Source organism: Pristis pectinata, chromosome 24 (genome assembly GCF_009764475.1).
Source record: "Pristis pectinata isolate sPriPec2 chromosome 24, sPriPec2.1.pri, whole genome shotgun sequence".
NCBI lineage: Eukaryota > Metazoa > Chordata > Chondrichthyes > Rhinopristiformes > Pristidae > Pristis > Pristis pectinata.
In genome coordinates, this window is record NC_067428.1 from 3,258,626 (window position 1) to 3,275,066 (window position 16,441).

A 16,441-nucleotide genomic window follows, 5' to 3' on the forward strand; every position below is an offset into this window, starting at 1 on the left:
TCACACATCTCATTTGAACTTACCCCCCCAACCCCCTCACCTGAAATGCATGCCCTCTGGTATTAGATACTTCAACCCTGGGAAAAGGGTACAGGCTGTCTACCCTATCTATGCCTCTCAATCTTGTGGACTTCCATCAGGTCTCCCCTCAGCCTCTGTCGCTCCAGAGAAAACAACCCAAGTTTGTCCAACCTCTCCTTATAGCATGTGCCCTCTAATCCAGGCAGCATCTTGGTAAACCTCTTCTGCACGCTCTCCAAAGCCTCCACATCCTTCCTGTAATGGAGTGACCAAAATTGAATGCAATACTCTAGATGAAGCCGAACCAGAGTTTTATAAAGTTGCAGCATAACTTCCTGACTCTTGAATGCAATGCTTGGACTAATAAAGGCAAGCATACCATATGCTTTCTTTAGTACCCTATCAACCTGTGCAGCCACCTTCAAGGAGCTATGGACTTGGACCCCAAGATCCCATTGTCACATTATCACATTGAAATTGATTGCTGCTGTATTTTGATATGGGCAGCACAGTTACATATGAATTATGGTTAGCTGGGCGTGAGGTACTGACATAATCTTGGTCTGGAGATTAATACCCCCGGCATGAAATCAATGCCTTCTGGGAGAAGTAGAGCGAATGGCCAAAATGAGCAACCTTAAATTTTAATTAAATAGGTCTTACTGTAAAAAAATCAAAGTTTGTATTTTAGAGAAATTACATGTACACACAGTAACAGTTATGGCTTCATAGGTTACTTACAAACGTACAAATTAGAAGCAGGAATAGACCACTCCACCCTTCAAGTCTGCTCTGCCATTTGATAAGATCATGGTTGATCTGATTGCAATCTCAGCTCTGAAACTCTGAATTGTTTGCTGCTAAAGTTCCTTTAACATTTAGTGTATAAGTAATTGAGAATTGATTTGAAATTTTATGTGACGGCACAGAATCATGGACTAGTAACTCTGTAGAATGATGCTGTTCAGCCCGTTGAGTCCATACTGGCTTTATGTTAGAACATTCTAGATATCCAACTTTCCTGCTGCCTCTAAGTGGATTGCATATTCTTTCCTCCCAGATACTTGGCCAGCTTCGTTTAGAATGTCACAGTTGAATCCACCACTTCTGCGGGCAGTGCATTCATATCTCTATCTGATTTTCTCACAACTCCCCTGTACAAGGAGAACAACCCCAGCTTCTCTAGTCTATCCATATAAGTAAAGTCCAGCCTCCCTGGAATCATGTTGATAAATCTCTTATGCATCCTCTTGGAGCCTTCACATCTTTCTTGAAATGTGGCACTTGCAACAGGGTAACTTACACCAATTGTAGTTGAATGAGTGTTTTATAAAGATTTATCATGGCTTCTTTGCTCTTGCATTCTATCCCTCTGTTTATAAGGACCAGATTCTGTATGCTTTTTCAACCACCTTCTCAGCCTGCTATGCCACTTACAGCAAACTATGCACATGTCCCTCCAAGCCTTCCTTTTAGAATTATGCCCTCTAGTTTATATTGCCTCTTCTCATTCTTCCCACCAAAATGTAACACTTCACATTTCTCTGCATTACCATCCATTCCACCAATCTGCCTATATCTCCTTCAGGTCTGTAACTATCATCTTCATAGTTGCTATGTCTCCAGGTTTTGTGTTATGTAGATTTGGAAATTGTACTCTGTTCACCTAAGTCCAGGTTAAGAAAAGCAGTGGTTTCAGTATCAGTCTATGAAGAACTTCACTGTACATTTCTCTCCAGTTTAAAGGCAACTTTCACTGCTGCTCTATTTTCCCTGCTAATTAGCCAATTTTCTCTCCATGCTGCTACTTGTATGCCCATAATTAAAGTTAATTTTACAGGATTTATTGTTTTAAACTGCGATTTGATTTCCTTCTCCATATGGCAACCCTTCCTCAAACCAGCTGACCTTCTCATATTCTCCCCGTTTTGTTTTGAAAGCATTGATTCATTGCTAGGGTACAAATTTATGGACTTTGGATACATCTTTATATATGAGCTTTGACAGCAAGTGTTTGAGGTGACCTTGCTTCCAGCATGTTTCCCACTTACCAAATGTCCTGACATCTGCACTGCCTACTAGACCCTTCAAATATTGATCAAGAACGAGAATCCAATCTAGAGATTTTTGTCCTGACTCATTTTAAACTTGCGAAGCTATTGGAAAGTCAGCAATGTTTAATCACCAATTACTATTAGATACTTGCAGATGTAAACTGAGTTTAAAAAGTTACAAAGAGGCTATATGTATAATATTAGAACCCTGAATAACTCTCCCTAAATGATCGGGGAATGTTAATAATTGTTAGAAAATTTGCTTTAAATAGCTTTTAATCATTAAAAGAAAAGTTGTCAATCATGCTCTGGAATTGAGATTCTGCATGCATGTAAAGTGCATATTTATCATGATTTTCCACAGAACGTTGAACCAATAAACTCTCCTGTATGACTCTCCGTGGTCGGATGTCATTATCTTAACCTATTAAACTGTGGAGAGCTGAACAAAATCAGAATCTTAACAGAAATGTTCTCTTTCATTCTGAATAATTAATATTTCCGCTTTCAAGAGGTGTTTAAAAATGTGATCATGGTAAAATAATTTTTCAAAAATTCTTCTTCTTGCATTTCTAGTGTGTTTATGCACAGTTCAAAAGGAGCAGTTTAACCACTTTCACAATGAGATTCTGAAACCACTGCGGCTTTATAGCACGTTACAGTAGGTACTATAATGGCATACAACCCCCAACCTGCTGCTTTCATTTACCAAGGAAATAGTAATGATTCAATTCTGATCTACAAATATACTATGTATTAAAGAATTTTTTCAATGTTTAGTGCTACCTCCAGCTTATGCGGTCTGCTTAAATTCAGCCTGGTTTCTGATTAAAAACAGACCCACAGTTGGAGTTTCAGGAGTGTTCCTTCATGCACTATAACAAAGCAAAATGTTAAACTTTCTGTTAATTATACCTCTCTGCATTGTGATATCTGGCCATGATTATTTTAATCCTGCATCAGTGTCTCCAGTTCACTGCTGATGGAGTTCTGGAGGAGCCCAGAACTCACATTTTCTCTTCTCAGCGGATGAAGATAACTGATTTTTAAAACGACTTTTCAGAATCAGCTACCTGAATGTCTTCTGTTTGGTGATATATAAAAGTTCATTGACTTTTGCCACTTTTTTCACTCCAAGCTGGCACAATTAAGCAGGAGTTTATTGCCGTTTCCATGGCTTAGTCGCCATTGACAGAACTGAGGGTTCCAAAAACCGTTAAATTGCTTTCTGGGTTTTGGTTTGCTTCTTCATATTACGTTTATCTGAGAGTTTGCCTCAAAATGAGTCACTCCTGACAAAGCAACATCAAAGAAGCTATTGAAATGAATGGGACCTTCATTCCTATGCAACGGTCATAATAGTGTGATACCATAGAAACTTTAAATGTGAATTGTAACTGTCTTCCTAAGATGCTGACTTTATATGGTACAGTTAATCATTCAAGCCTTGAAAGTGAGCGTCTGCAGGCTGTTCAACTGCAGAGCTTCATGATGGAGCAATATCATGACTTTGCTCAGGCCCTCCAGGTCTATCATGTGTAGGGACCTTGCCTTTTACCTCCCCTTTCCACTTGGTACCTTCTGCTGCTCTGGATCTTGGACCTCCCTGCTTCTTCTACTGAAACACGGAAGGATAAACTTTCTGAGTCATCAGAGGGAACTGGTTCAGCCATATTTATTTGCTTCTATTTATTTCTAAAAGTTCCAGAAGAGTGTGGGATTATTTAAAGGAATTTATTTGCCCCAGCCTCGCAAACAAACCTCCATCATGGCTTCACCAAAACACATCGTTAACTGGCATAGACGTACGCAAGAGTCATCCATGACCAACTTCCTCCAACTGCACAGCATTTCCTTTTTATGTAGGACCCCAGGCTTTGCATGTAACCTCTTCTGACTGACCTTCCTCAGGTGAGCTTCTGGGCCCACAGAGACTGATGTGTCATGTTGATTATTGTATGCTGGTATTCTGTGTTTTAAGCAGAAGGCTGTGACAATTCATAGATTGAGTTATACAGCATGGAAAGAGACCCTCACCCCAACTTGATCATGCCAACTGAGATGCCTATCTACGCCAATCCCATGCGCCTGCATTTGGCCCACCTCCCTCTAAACCTTTTATATCCATGTACCTATCCAAATGCATTTAAACATTATAATTTTACCCCCGTCTACCAGCTCCTTTCGTAGCTTGTTCTATATACCCACTACCCTCTGTGTGAAAACCTTCCCCTCAGATCTCCTTTAAATCTTTCTCCTCTCACCGTAATCCTATGCCTTCTAATTTTAGACTCCCCTACCCTGGGAAAAAGACTGACTGTCTACCCTATCTATACTCAATTTTACAAACCTCTATAACGTCACCCCTCTGCTTTCTTGGCTCCAGGCAAAACAACCCTAACCTATCCAAAATCTCCTCGTAATTTAGCCCTCCAGGGGTTGAGTGTAGCCTGTTCTCTTGTAGGGCTATCTATAGGTTGCTTCAGAAAACTTTCCAGGATAAATTCTGTCCCTTAGCACAATGGCAGTCCCAGTCAATGTAAAGGAAGTTGAAATCACCTCTGATTACAATCCTACTTTTCCTATACCAAACCATGACTTCCCTACATACTTACTCCTCTAATTCCCACTGACTGTTCGGGACCCTATAGAAGAACCCCATCACACAGTTCTTATTACTTCGTTCTACCTGTATAGCCTTGCTGGATGTTCCCCACAGAATATCCGCTCTAAGCACTGCTGTGATGTTTTCTTTAATCAATTTTGCAACTGCCCATCCTCTCTTAACTTCACCTCTATCATGTTACCTCTACCCTCTATATTCATAGAGAGTAAAAAACATCAATTCCATTGCCTCAGTGTAATTCTTTTGATGCTGCACTCTTTAATTCCCAGCGTTGACTGTTTTGGATACTCTCAGTGCTTTTAATCCTTAAATTGAAATGTCTGGGATGGAAGTCACAGCCTGGGTGATAGTGAAACAGATAGAAATGGCCCCTACCACCACATTCTAATCCCTTCAGTTAACTGCCATCGCTAAACGTCATCTTTACTTTGGTTATATTTGCAAACACCTATTTTATATTTAATTGTAAGTTTCCACCCTGTTAAAAACCATGTCCTCATTACCTTGGAAGGACGTACAGAAAGATTTGAGCAATAACATACAGTTGGATGTAATGCATCGGTGGATAAAGGTCAGCTGGCCACTCTCTCGCTCTGCTACAGTATGGTGAAAACACATCATTGCCATTCAATCATAGTTTTTGTAATTTTTGTTATTCTATTTGGAAATTAATATTGGATGATGTTGCTGTTTTCAAAATATTGTCACATCAATTATGTCTGAAAACGTAAACCTCACTTGGAGGAAATCACAATTCAAGCTCTAACATTTTTTCAGTTAAAACAAAGCATTTTTTTAGGTATGTTTGATTAAGGAATAACACTTGCTGTGACTCTATTTTCTGAAAGTCAGCTTAACCTCTTTACCACCATTTCACCAAAGCAGCACCATGATCTGTTTTCAGCTTTACAGTACGTTTCCAAAACCCTTTCAGCCAGTACCATGTAAATGTCTTCTGTTTTTTTTCTGGCATCTTCCAACTGCATTTCCTGCATTATTGGGAACAGTCATTTAAAAACCTCCAGAGTCGGTGACCAAAAGTCAGTGACAGTCAGAGTCAGTGACCGAAAGGAAGCAGTCTGGGGAAAAAACATGTCCTTGAGATTGGGGGCACAGCAGAGAAGGAGTTTTGAACTTCTGTCTCAACAGTGCAGTGTCAGTGTACTGCACTTCATCCAGCACATGCCTGGCTGTTGAATTATTCGTCCTTAAGATCCTAGCAAAACTCTAAAATCTCTTCAGTAATACAACAAATCACAGAAGGTTAATAAAGAGATGCAATATAACTAAGTGCCTTTGGTGAAGGATTAAAGGCTGACTTTGCCTCCTGGTGGGAAATAATGCTTTTCTTTCTAAACTTTCCAGGTAAAAGTACCCCTGTAAACAGGCCTGGCTCGGCCGACTCTGTCAAGTCCCACGATCCTTTCCAGCCCTTTGGCGCTGATGACGGTGACCAGTTTCAAAGTAAAAAGGGGCTCGGTGACCCATTCAGCGGTAAAGATCCCTTCACGCCTTCTTCCTCAAGTAAAACTTCTAAAGACTCTTCTTTGGGTTTTGCAGACTTCAGCTCTGTAAGTTGAGATCAGTGATACTCTCTGTCCACAATCGCTCCCTCCCAATCCCCTTTCCCACTCTGTGCTAGTATGATCATTCTACTAAAGCCTACAACTGGATGCCTCACCAGCTTCTCTTACCATTCTCTTGGAAATCATGCTAGCCATTTTTCCATAATAATACTGATCTCTTCAATATCTTGTGCCCTTTCCTCTCGTTCTGTCTAATGTAATGGGAAAAAAAGATCGAACCAGTGGCCAACCTTACAATGACAGCAAGCAGCCCTTTCAAAAAATAAAATTGACAAGCTGGACATAGTGGCAAAAATTAATAACAGTAATTATTGGCAACCAATGAATTATACATTGGCAAGGGGTTGACTGATTCCAGCCAGAATTAAACTGGATGTGGTGACTGTTATGTTGCTGTCATAGACTGGTTTGAAGTGTTTATTTTGGTGGTATCCATTGTGACAAAGCTTCAACCAGCATAGGTATATCACCAAGGCCTTTGGCCAACACATATTTGGTTGGTGGCTGAGTGTTAACATTTATTTCTTGTCCCCTCTATTCTTTGCCGCTCTCTCCCCACCCCCCATTTTCCCCACCATGCACTACTTGAGACAACTGATCTGATTGTGCTTCAGTGCAGTTGCCTCTAGTAATATTTACCTGGTGCATGCGAGGCATTGATGATGAATTGGGATTTTTTAATTAACCTATGCCAACAGTATCACTACTCAGCTCTCAGTCCTGAGTGTATTGCTTGTGAACTTGGTGTGCATCAGTGTCCTCTCTGCATATATTTAAAGCTAGTGAACATACTTCTGCTATTACTGAACTGAATGTAGCCAGTCGAAAACATGGGAGGAGCATAAGTAGGTGTGAACAGGTTATATTTCTTCTGCAGTAAACCTGTATGCAAGACTTTCTGTAGGAATCCCTGCCTCTGTCATTGCAGTTCTCCATATCTCTGATGTCTTAGAATCTGTGCTTGTTTGTAACATTCACTTTCTAGCCCCAGGTATCCTTTCTTAGATTTGTTAGGACATGTGCTAACACCTCTATTTTCTAAAGGTGGAGTGTTTATTAATGTTTATTTGCAGGATTTCTGATTGCCCTCAAGGAGGGGATGATTAGCTGCCACCTTAACTGCTGCAATCCTTCTGAAGGTGAAGGTGCTCCCACAGTCCTTTCAGTGCCAGGATTTAGACCAAAGATAATTTTTTTTGATGCATTATCAAGTTGTATGTTGTCAATGGTTTATCAAAGGAAAATGGAGAAAATCAATGGTATATAGTTAGAATGCGGAACTCATATGATCTGATTTGGAAGAGAAGGCCTCTTTAATTAATTATCACCTGCTCACTTATTTCATCTGATTGGTGCCACTTCAGCTCTTGAGAAAAGAAATGTACTTTGGCCTATAATAAGATTAAGGATAAACGTAGAGTGATGGGGGGAAGCAGAGGTGTATTATCATCATTGTACTTTATGCCTGCGACCATTTCCCTTCTAAGCTTAAACAAAGTCTAATAAAGTGCAGCTGATAGCAAACTCGGATCAAAGAGGGGGAGAAGTATTTCATGCAACAAATCTAATTTTTAAAAAATTGGCATTCTCTGGATGGTAGTCCAGTGACAGCAAGTTCAATTCCCACTCTTGAATTTGAATTCTCTTAATTTGTGTACAGGCACCAAAACATGTCCATGAAAGTGTGCAGAATATTGTAGACTCTCAGCTGGTTCACCAGTGTTCTTGTGTTCTTCAAGGATGAGAACTTGCCATGCTTGTTTGTTCTAACACAGTGTTTAGGTAACTTTTGGTACAGTGCTGTGTGGGCTTTGAGGATGATGCAGAGAGGCTTGAGGGGGATATGGAGTGGTTAAGTGAATGGACAAAGATGTAGAACATGGAATATTTTGGTTGAAAAATTAGAAATATAATACTTTTTAAGTAATGAGAGATTGAATTGTATTGGTTGAGTGTCCCTGTACATTATTCACTGAACATGCAGTTATAGCAAGAAATTACAAAAGCCAACAGTATGTTAGCCTTCATTACAAGAGGATTTGAGTACAAGAGCAGAGACATATTTCCAAATGTGAAAGAAACTGAAATTATTTACTGATGTGATTGTGAAAATATCTTACCGGTACGGTCATATTGCAGACATAGCTCAGCCTCTTCAGTGTGCCATGTCAGCCTGAAGTGGCTTACTTTCATCTCTGCATCTTGTTCCAATTATGTAGAGCCCTAGTGAGACTGATTCAGGAATATTGTGTACAGGTCTGGTGTCCCAACCTAAGGAAGAATATACTTAACATAAAGGGAGTGCAGCAAAGATTATCAGATTGATTCCTAGGATGGTGGGTTTGTTATATAACAAGAGGTTAACTAGACTGGACCAAGACTCTCTTGAGTTCAGAAGAATGAAAGATGATCTCATTAAGATGTATATAATTCCTACAGGGCTTGAGATGACAGATGTGAGGATGATCTTTTTCCTGGTTGACTTATATAGAACCATGAATCACAGTTTCAAATTAAGGGGTTGGCCATTCTGGACTGATATTAGAAGAAATTTCTTCACCCAGATGGCAGTGCACCTTTGTAATTCTTAGTATATTCAAGACAGGGATGGTTAAATTTCTAGATATGGGGAGTTAAGCATTATGGGATTAACACAGGAAAGCAGTGCTGAGGCAAAGCATCAGCCACGTTCATATCGAATGGAAGAGTCTGTGTAAGAGCCCAAATAGCCTACTCTTGCTTCTATTTCTTGTGTTCTTTTTATGTTTGTTGTGATGTGATCTAAAGCAACAATTACTAAATATTATGAAGAGAACAGTGAAGAAAAGTAGCTGAGTTCGGGGACCCAAAGAGTTGTCACAGAAAAGATTTGTGATGTTTTAATAGAAGATTAAAAACAATTTGAAGGAAATGTGGAAAGATGATTTGACATACTTGAGTGAAAGAACATTTGTTTCTTTTGGTTGGGATTCTGGCACATTGTTTAGCTCAGAAGGTATTGGGATAGATCAGTTCACCTTCTATGCTGTTAACCAGAGGCAGTGAGAGGAGAATGTTTTCCAGCTGCAGGTATTTCCCCAGGAACGTAGGTCCTGTCCACCCTTGCACCCTTGTAGACTTGCTACTCCTCCCTTTGCATGCTTGCGCACACCGCTCTTCCCCATGACCCTACTGACCAACATTCTGCAGGCTGGTGCACCCATTCCCTCACTTGCAGGTTCGTGCAGCTCTCCCTTGCTTGCAACCTCATGTGTGCCTCCCTCTCTCGAGGTCATGGCCCTCTCCTCCCTTACCCATGTACTTGGTATGTCCATCCCCGTCTACTCTGACCTCCATGTCTCCCAAACTCTCCCACTACCTCCACCTCCCCTCCAAACACTGAAGATCTTTTCTTTCTCCAGGGTGAGTGCATCAACAAGATAGTTGTGTTTCATTCAGCTGTCTTTCTTGGAAGTCATGACAATTTTAAAGGAAATGCATTTCAAAGTATGTGCAGACCTCTTCTGAGCATGTGAGGCCAACTTAAGCTTTAACCAAAGCAAAGGTTGATCCCAGCAAAGTCTTGATCTTATCTGTCTTATGCATACCACATTGAATGTAGCTGCTTCTTTAATCATTCTTGCTGTTAAATCAGTAAGTTTGAAACTTTCTGAAGAACACTTCTCCCTTTTGAAAACAGTTACCAGTTGTTAATTTTAACATATCAAGGTTTTAAAATGTGCTCTTTTCTCCATTTCAATATTTGATGCCTTTATCTGAGATCAAGGAATACCCAACCTGACATTTTTTTGCTTGATATTTTACACTTCAGATTCATTTCCTAATAGAAACACACGGGGCTGATCCATGTAATTAGATGCTTTCCCCTCTCTCTTTCCTTATCCTGAATGCCTTTCCCAGGAAACCGCAGAAGTGGACTCAACAACTGCGCACAAGGACAGCTTAGCGTCATAAGGATCCACTGTCCACTTGTATTCTTTTCCAGTAAAGAGGCACAAGCCAGCAATAAAACTTTGGTCTGTGCTTCACGTGGCAAACACTGAGACCAATTCGATTTTGTCATTGCTGCTCAGATTATTGAATAATAGATGTAAGCCAGAACCTCATCTGTTCCTATGAGCTCAGTCATTCACTAGAGCTATCAAGGATGGCACCTCAGCCTACTTTTAAAGATAGTATGTTTTGGGAGGGGAGAGATTTCCTGAGTAAGGTGTTTACAAGATAGGTTTTAGAATTGCTGAGCTGACAGATCAAAGTTAAGATGCTTTGATTTGACATGCGTGAGAGTTCTGCAAATTTAAGAAGCATTGCCTTTTGCATAAAGGGCTTGTTACTTTGGGGTAACCACATTAACTACCTGGAGAATTCTATCTCTGGGTGTGGCAGACTGAGGACAAACAAGTCAACACCAAGCTGTTCTTTGTTGTGCTCTATTAGAGATTGACTTTTTGTCTTTCACCCTTCTTTGTTGACCCTGAAGCTCTGAATAATGAATCCACATACGTGCAAAAGCTGAAGTGGAATGCAATCATTTGATACTGCCTTAATGTGCTTTGGTGAGGTTCCTGATAATAAAAGTCAGTTGAGGTTGTTTATAACAGCCAACAGGTTAACCTCACAGAGGACACACAGGGTAGTTTGAAAAAAACGGTTAGAAAATACAATAACAAGTTTACCTATTACTGCAAGGTTACATTTTTGCAGATGATTTCCTTCCACCTTTTTAAGTGAAGAAAACATGCTTGACTTTGAGGAGGTGGTGTGGGATAGTGCAAGAGGTATGATCTGAGAACAAAATTTCTGATGTTCTGATCTTGGGTTCATTGCTTAGCGTTTGAGTGAGAAGGGCTCTTGAGAAACATGTGTCTATGGAAAAGTAGCTGGATGTTGAATGTTACTTCTTTCCAAGATATATCTCATTTTGGGAACTCGTGCACAAGTTCAACCACCTACAACTGTTCTCAATAGCATGTGCAACAAGTTTATTTTTAACATTTTTCATCTTGACCTGTGCTCCCATTAACCTGTCTTCCAATTTTCATTTATTAGGATCTGGTTATTGATATATAATGATCTTGTTCACAATTTTTAGGCAATGCAACATTGGCTTAATGATATGCATTAGATCAACAGTTCTTTACAGAACATACATTTATTTACAAAAATAATGATTGAAAAATAGAGAGGAAAAAGAGATGCTACCCTGACGTGGTTCTTCCATATTTGCTATGCGATCAAGTTTCATGTGGCCATGATGCATTTGTTAAGTCCCCATTGACCGTTCTGCCTAATTGTTATAGTACACTTCTCTTGTCCCTGAGACTGCACAAGTCCTGTTCTTTAAGTTACTAAGCACTTCAATGAAACGGTCCATAGACCTATAAGCGAATGAGAAACCTGAACACATTACCCTCTCCCCAACAAAGACTTTAGGACATCCACATTTTTTCATGTGCAGAAAATGTCACCTGAAGATACAATGCCTTCAGTATTTTCATGCCATTGTGTTTTGATTGGACTCCCTTCCACACCTTAATGCGTGAAAATGTTTTTCACAGCATCGCAAAACTTTGTGCCTAATAACATTTTGATCAAAATTGTCACTAAATTTCCATATGTCATATTTTCCTTTCAACATAGAAGGAGGCCTTGCAGTATTGTGTGTAGTTCTGGTTGCCTAGCTATAGGAAGGATATCATTAAGTTGGAAAGGGCGCAGAAAAGATTCACAAGGATGTTACTGGGACTGGAGGGCTCGAGTTATAAGGAGAGACGGGACAGGCTGGGACTGTTTTACCTGGAGCAAAGGAGGCTGAGGGGTGACCTTATAGAGGTTTATAAAATCATGAGGTACATAGGTCAGGTAGATAGTTGTAGTCTTTTTCCCAGGAAAGAGGAGTCTAAAACTAGAGGACATAGGTTTAAGGTGAGAGGGGAAAGATTTAAAGAGGACCTGAGGGGCAATTTTTTCACACAGAGAGTAGTGCATATATAGAACAGGCTGCCAGAGGAAGTAGTAGAGGCGGGTACAATTACACTGTTTAAAAGATATTTAAACAGGTACATGGATAGGAAAAGTTTAGAGGGATATGGGCAAATGGACTAGCTCAGGTAGGCAACCTGGTTAGCATGGACGAGTTGGGCCAAAGGGCACCTAGTCCCTATATTCCCATCAACCCCCAGATTGTACCACAGCAAGGGCAATTTGCGTTGGCCAATTAACTTACTAATTTGCATATCTTTAGGATGTGGGAGGAAACCTGAGCACCCGGGGAAACCCACATGGGCAGAGGGAGAATTTGCAAACTCAGATATCAATGAAGGCCAGGGTTGAATCCGGTTTGCTGAAAATATGATGCAGCAGCTCTAGAGCTGTGTCAGCATAAACAGATCTAGTTCTGGTGATCCCAGGATTCTCTTTGAGAAGCCTTTAATTTTCTCTGCCTTATTTTCTTTACCAAGAACAGCTTATCTAAAACTTCACCCATGTGTTTATTTTCCCTTGATTCATCTTTGGTCTCAGTTGAATGTACTGTTTTGAAAAGCTGAGTCATGGTACAACACATAGCTCATGTTAGCAGTGTCTTCAGCCACTGGATATTTTGCAGAGTTGTGAAATCAGCTCATAAGTCAGAAAAGCAAACTTAACAAAGCCATCATCTCCTTCACTGGAGGTTTCTCCCGATGACAAGAATGATAAAACTCAAGTTATTCAAATCCTGGGATTTTATCTGCTATTAGGCAAGCCACAAGTTGAAAATTTGACAATAACAGAGTTTCTTCGAAATATTTTCTGAGGAGATTGCACTACAGAGCAATACATCCTGATTTCTGGAGGGTTCCACTGCCACCAGCACTATGAGTGCTTCATGTCAGGGTATTCTACCTACTCCACTGCTGCTGTTTTTTCATTCTTTGACTCTTTGACAGATCATAGGCATATGATTAGATATAGATTTAGCGCTGGTCAATGAATGCACCCAAGCTGAGATCAGCTAAGTCTGCCAATAACCCCAGTAAGTAATTTTGGGCATGTAACTTTAGCCCTGTATGTATTGACATTTTTTTTTGTTATTTATTTGACAATCTCTTTCTACCTTTAATTTGGTTGTTGGTATTTGCAGTGTATTGGACCATGGCCTTTCATCTCTGGTTTTGAATCTAGCTAAGACTAATCAGGTGGGGAACTACTGGTTATAGGTGTTGTATAGCGCAAGATTGCACTTAGATTATTGCTAAGTTTGGCAAATTCATTCAGTAGGCCTCATCAGTTTTGATCTGGCACTGCATGTGGGGAAGATGGAAACAGTGAGATGGAATTGAATGGGCACAGTGAAAACAATTACAGTGTTACGGGGAACAAGAAGGGAAGGGGTCACAGGACTGCTCTGTAGAGAACCAATTGTGGACCTGATGAGACAAGTGGCTTCTGTCTGTGCCGTAATAATTATTTGTGTCTAAGTGGCATATTTGGGGCATAAATCGGCATGCTTCTGAGTTTGGGCCTGAAATGCTTTGTTGGCAGGAGATAGAGGTAACCTCTGCTATGTGGAACATAAAATTCCTAAGAGGAAGGTGTTCCATTGCTGAACATGAAGGGAGGGTTGTCCTCTCCGTCCAAGCCCCTGTTGCCACAAGGAAGTGGGTTCTAACTATTCCTCCCTCTCTGCATTTGTTTGCATTACATCCAAACTAGAGTCCAAAGTCTCAGAACACTCTTTGACTGAGTGCTGTTTGCTAGAAATTGCCCACTGTCAGTTCTCTTATTTAAAAGTGCTCTATTTAATAAAAATACTCATTTACATGCACAGCACACAGCATAGTAATCCAATCTTTGAAAGTTTCATGATTACCGTTGTATGTTCCAAACATTGCCAGCAGAGGCTGCCATTTTGTGTGCCGGCAGGCTGAGTGGTTCAGGCCACCCACAGAGATTGGTCTTTCACTAACCAGTCCGTGCTAAACTTCTCTGGGAATTGGAGAGGGAGATACAGTGGCTGGAAATGAAATTTCAAACTTAATGACTTGGAACCAACTGAATGTGAAGAGTTTCTGTACTCCAGTGCTGTGGAACCCATCCTGCAATATAAAAACTTATTGAATGCTTCACCCTTCTAGGTCTCAGGCAATATTTCAGATCTTGATTTATATGTATACCCTGAACTGGATGATTGTTTTTTCTCTTGGATATCTCTACAGTGACAGCTGTTTGGCGTATCTAGAGTGGTGTGTACAGATTAGGTTTCATTGTAACTGCTACTGGTGATGGTGAGCACTGGGTGGACTTGTTTTAATAAAAGCCTCATTGCATAACAAGAGGGGAGTAGCAAGATTCCTGGTACAAGGTAGTAACATTGCTCTGTAAGAGCCTGATCTGCGAATCTATAAAATGGAAAAGGCATCTCTCCTGGATTGTATTTTCCTGCTTAAGGAGGTCTGGCTCAGTTTTTTGAAAATTCACATTTTCTTGATGTTTGTGATTGATGGTAGTATTAGTTTGGCATGCCCTATGTGTTTGCAGTTTTCAAATTGCCCACAAAATATTTCTCATTACTGCAGTTCCTTTATAGTTTTGAGTTGTGCTTTGAAAAAGCTTATACTGCTGCCATTTGCATTGTACATATTGGTTGTGAACATCAATCGTTGCTTTAAGTCTGCCACCTTTTTAAGGATTGTCATATGACTAACTGCACTCTGTGCTTCAATAATACGGAGAGGAATTTCTAGAGACATTCTGTGAAGAGTCCTTGAATAAAACACAAGCACCTTGTCTGAGTTTCTCATGTATTAGTCTACAATGAGCTTTGTCAGAAATTAAGCACCTACTGAATTTACGTATTCTGTACTGGTGATGGGGTGACATGGCAAAGGCTCACAGCCATCAAAAGGGATGAAGTCATGGAAGGCGTTGAGTGATTACGTGTACGTGTTGGTAGGGTGAGTCTGAGTAGCTGACCCTGGATTGTGGCCGCTCAGAGGTGTGGACTGGACATGAGGAGAAAGGCGCTGCCTGCCGAATTTGATGTTGATATAAAGATATGCTTAGCAACTCAAAGTGGGAAACAGTACAAAATGTCCCATCTCAGACTGGTTACACTTGAAATCTTGGTAGTTCTGATAAATACAGAGATTTTTTTTTAGGGCAAACAACATCATCGAAACCAAGCTTGAGGATGAAAATGTTTGGAATGAGACCATAAGCAATTAGAAGAAAGCACCGCCGGAGACTGTAGAGAAAGTTATACATTTGGAGCACACATTCAGAGGCTGGGAGGGATATTAGCTTATTTATTCCAAAAAAAAGTTCTTTTGGAGTCATTACAACTTTGGTGCATTCTTGGGTTGCATGCTGTATGGTAAGTTTGTGGACTAGCTGCTGAGCATATTCAGTCAAACCATGAAAGAAAGAGGAAGCATGTCAGTGGAAAAAAAATCAACAGAGGTGATAAACCTCAGTGGCGAGTCCTTTTTGGTGCCTGTGATGCCAACCAAATTCTAAAACTTGCTTGTGATGCTTCTGACTATGGACTTGAGGCAGTGAGTAGCCACATCACAGGCACAAGTGGCCAACCGCCTATGCATCATGTATGCTGAGCAAAAGTGAAGAAAAACTGCACTTGGGGAAAGAGGCACTGGCGATTATAGTTGGAGTTACAAGTTTCACTAATTCTTGCTGAGAAGACCATCTGTTCCAATTATTCCTCTCTCTCTGCATTTGTTTGCATTACATCCAAACTAGGAGTCCAAAGTCCCAGAACACTCTTTGACTGAGTGCTGTTTGCTAGAAATTGCCCACTGTCAGTTCTCTTACTTACCTGTTACTGACCACAATCCTGTGACCAAAACTTATTGCAACAATGGTGGCATCAAGAACGAAGAGGTGAGCCATCCGATTGTCCCTATGGCATGGAGTATGGAGCAATCAAGCAAGATGCTATGGCAAACATCTGGTCAAGACTAATGAAATCACAATGCACATGGAAAACAAAATACTTACTCTACAGGCCAGTAGAAGATGATTTCCCTGTCACAGCAGAGGAACAGAACACGAACCAATTTTGATGCAAGTGTACAAACAGATTTAGACACAGGTGTGAAGAAAGATATAAAGTGAATTCAGCTCACATGCTGTGAATTGACCACCAAGCAAAGATG

General features: G+C 40.4%; 1 protein-coding gene across 6 annotated transcripts in view; it reads left to right on the forward strand.

The window, feature by feature from the left end:
• eps15l1a (epidermal growth factor receptor pathway substrate 15-like 1a) overlaps nt 1-16,441 on the forward strand; it is a 264,285-nt gene that overhangs the window by 226,055 nt on the left and 21,789 nt on the right. For 3 of the 6 annotated variants that reach the window (XM_052037608.1, XM_052037609.1, XM_052037610.1), the window contains exon 23: nt 6,067-6,272. The exons of 2 other annotated variants lie outside the window; for them this stretch is intronic. In XM_052037608.1, coding sequence (XP_051893568.1) covers nt 6,067-6,272 — 206 coding nt within the window. The remainder of the gene's footprint in view (nt 1-6,066; nt 6,273-16,441) is intronic. One more of the 6 variants, XM_052037611.1, reaches the window with a different exon arrangement.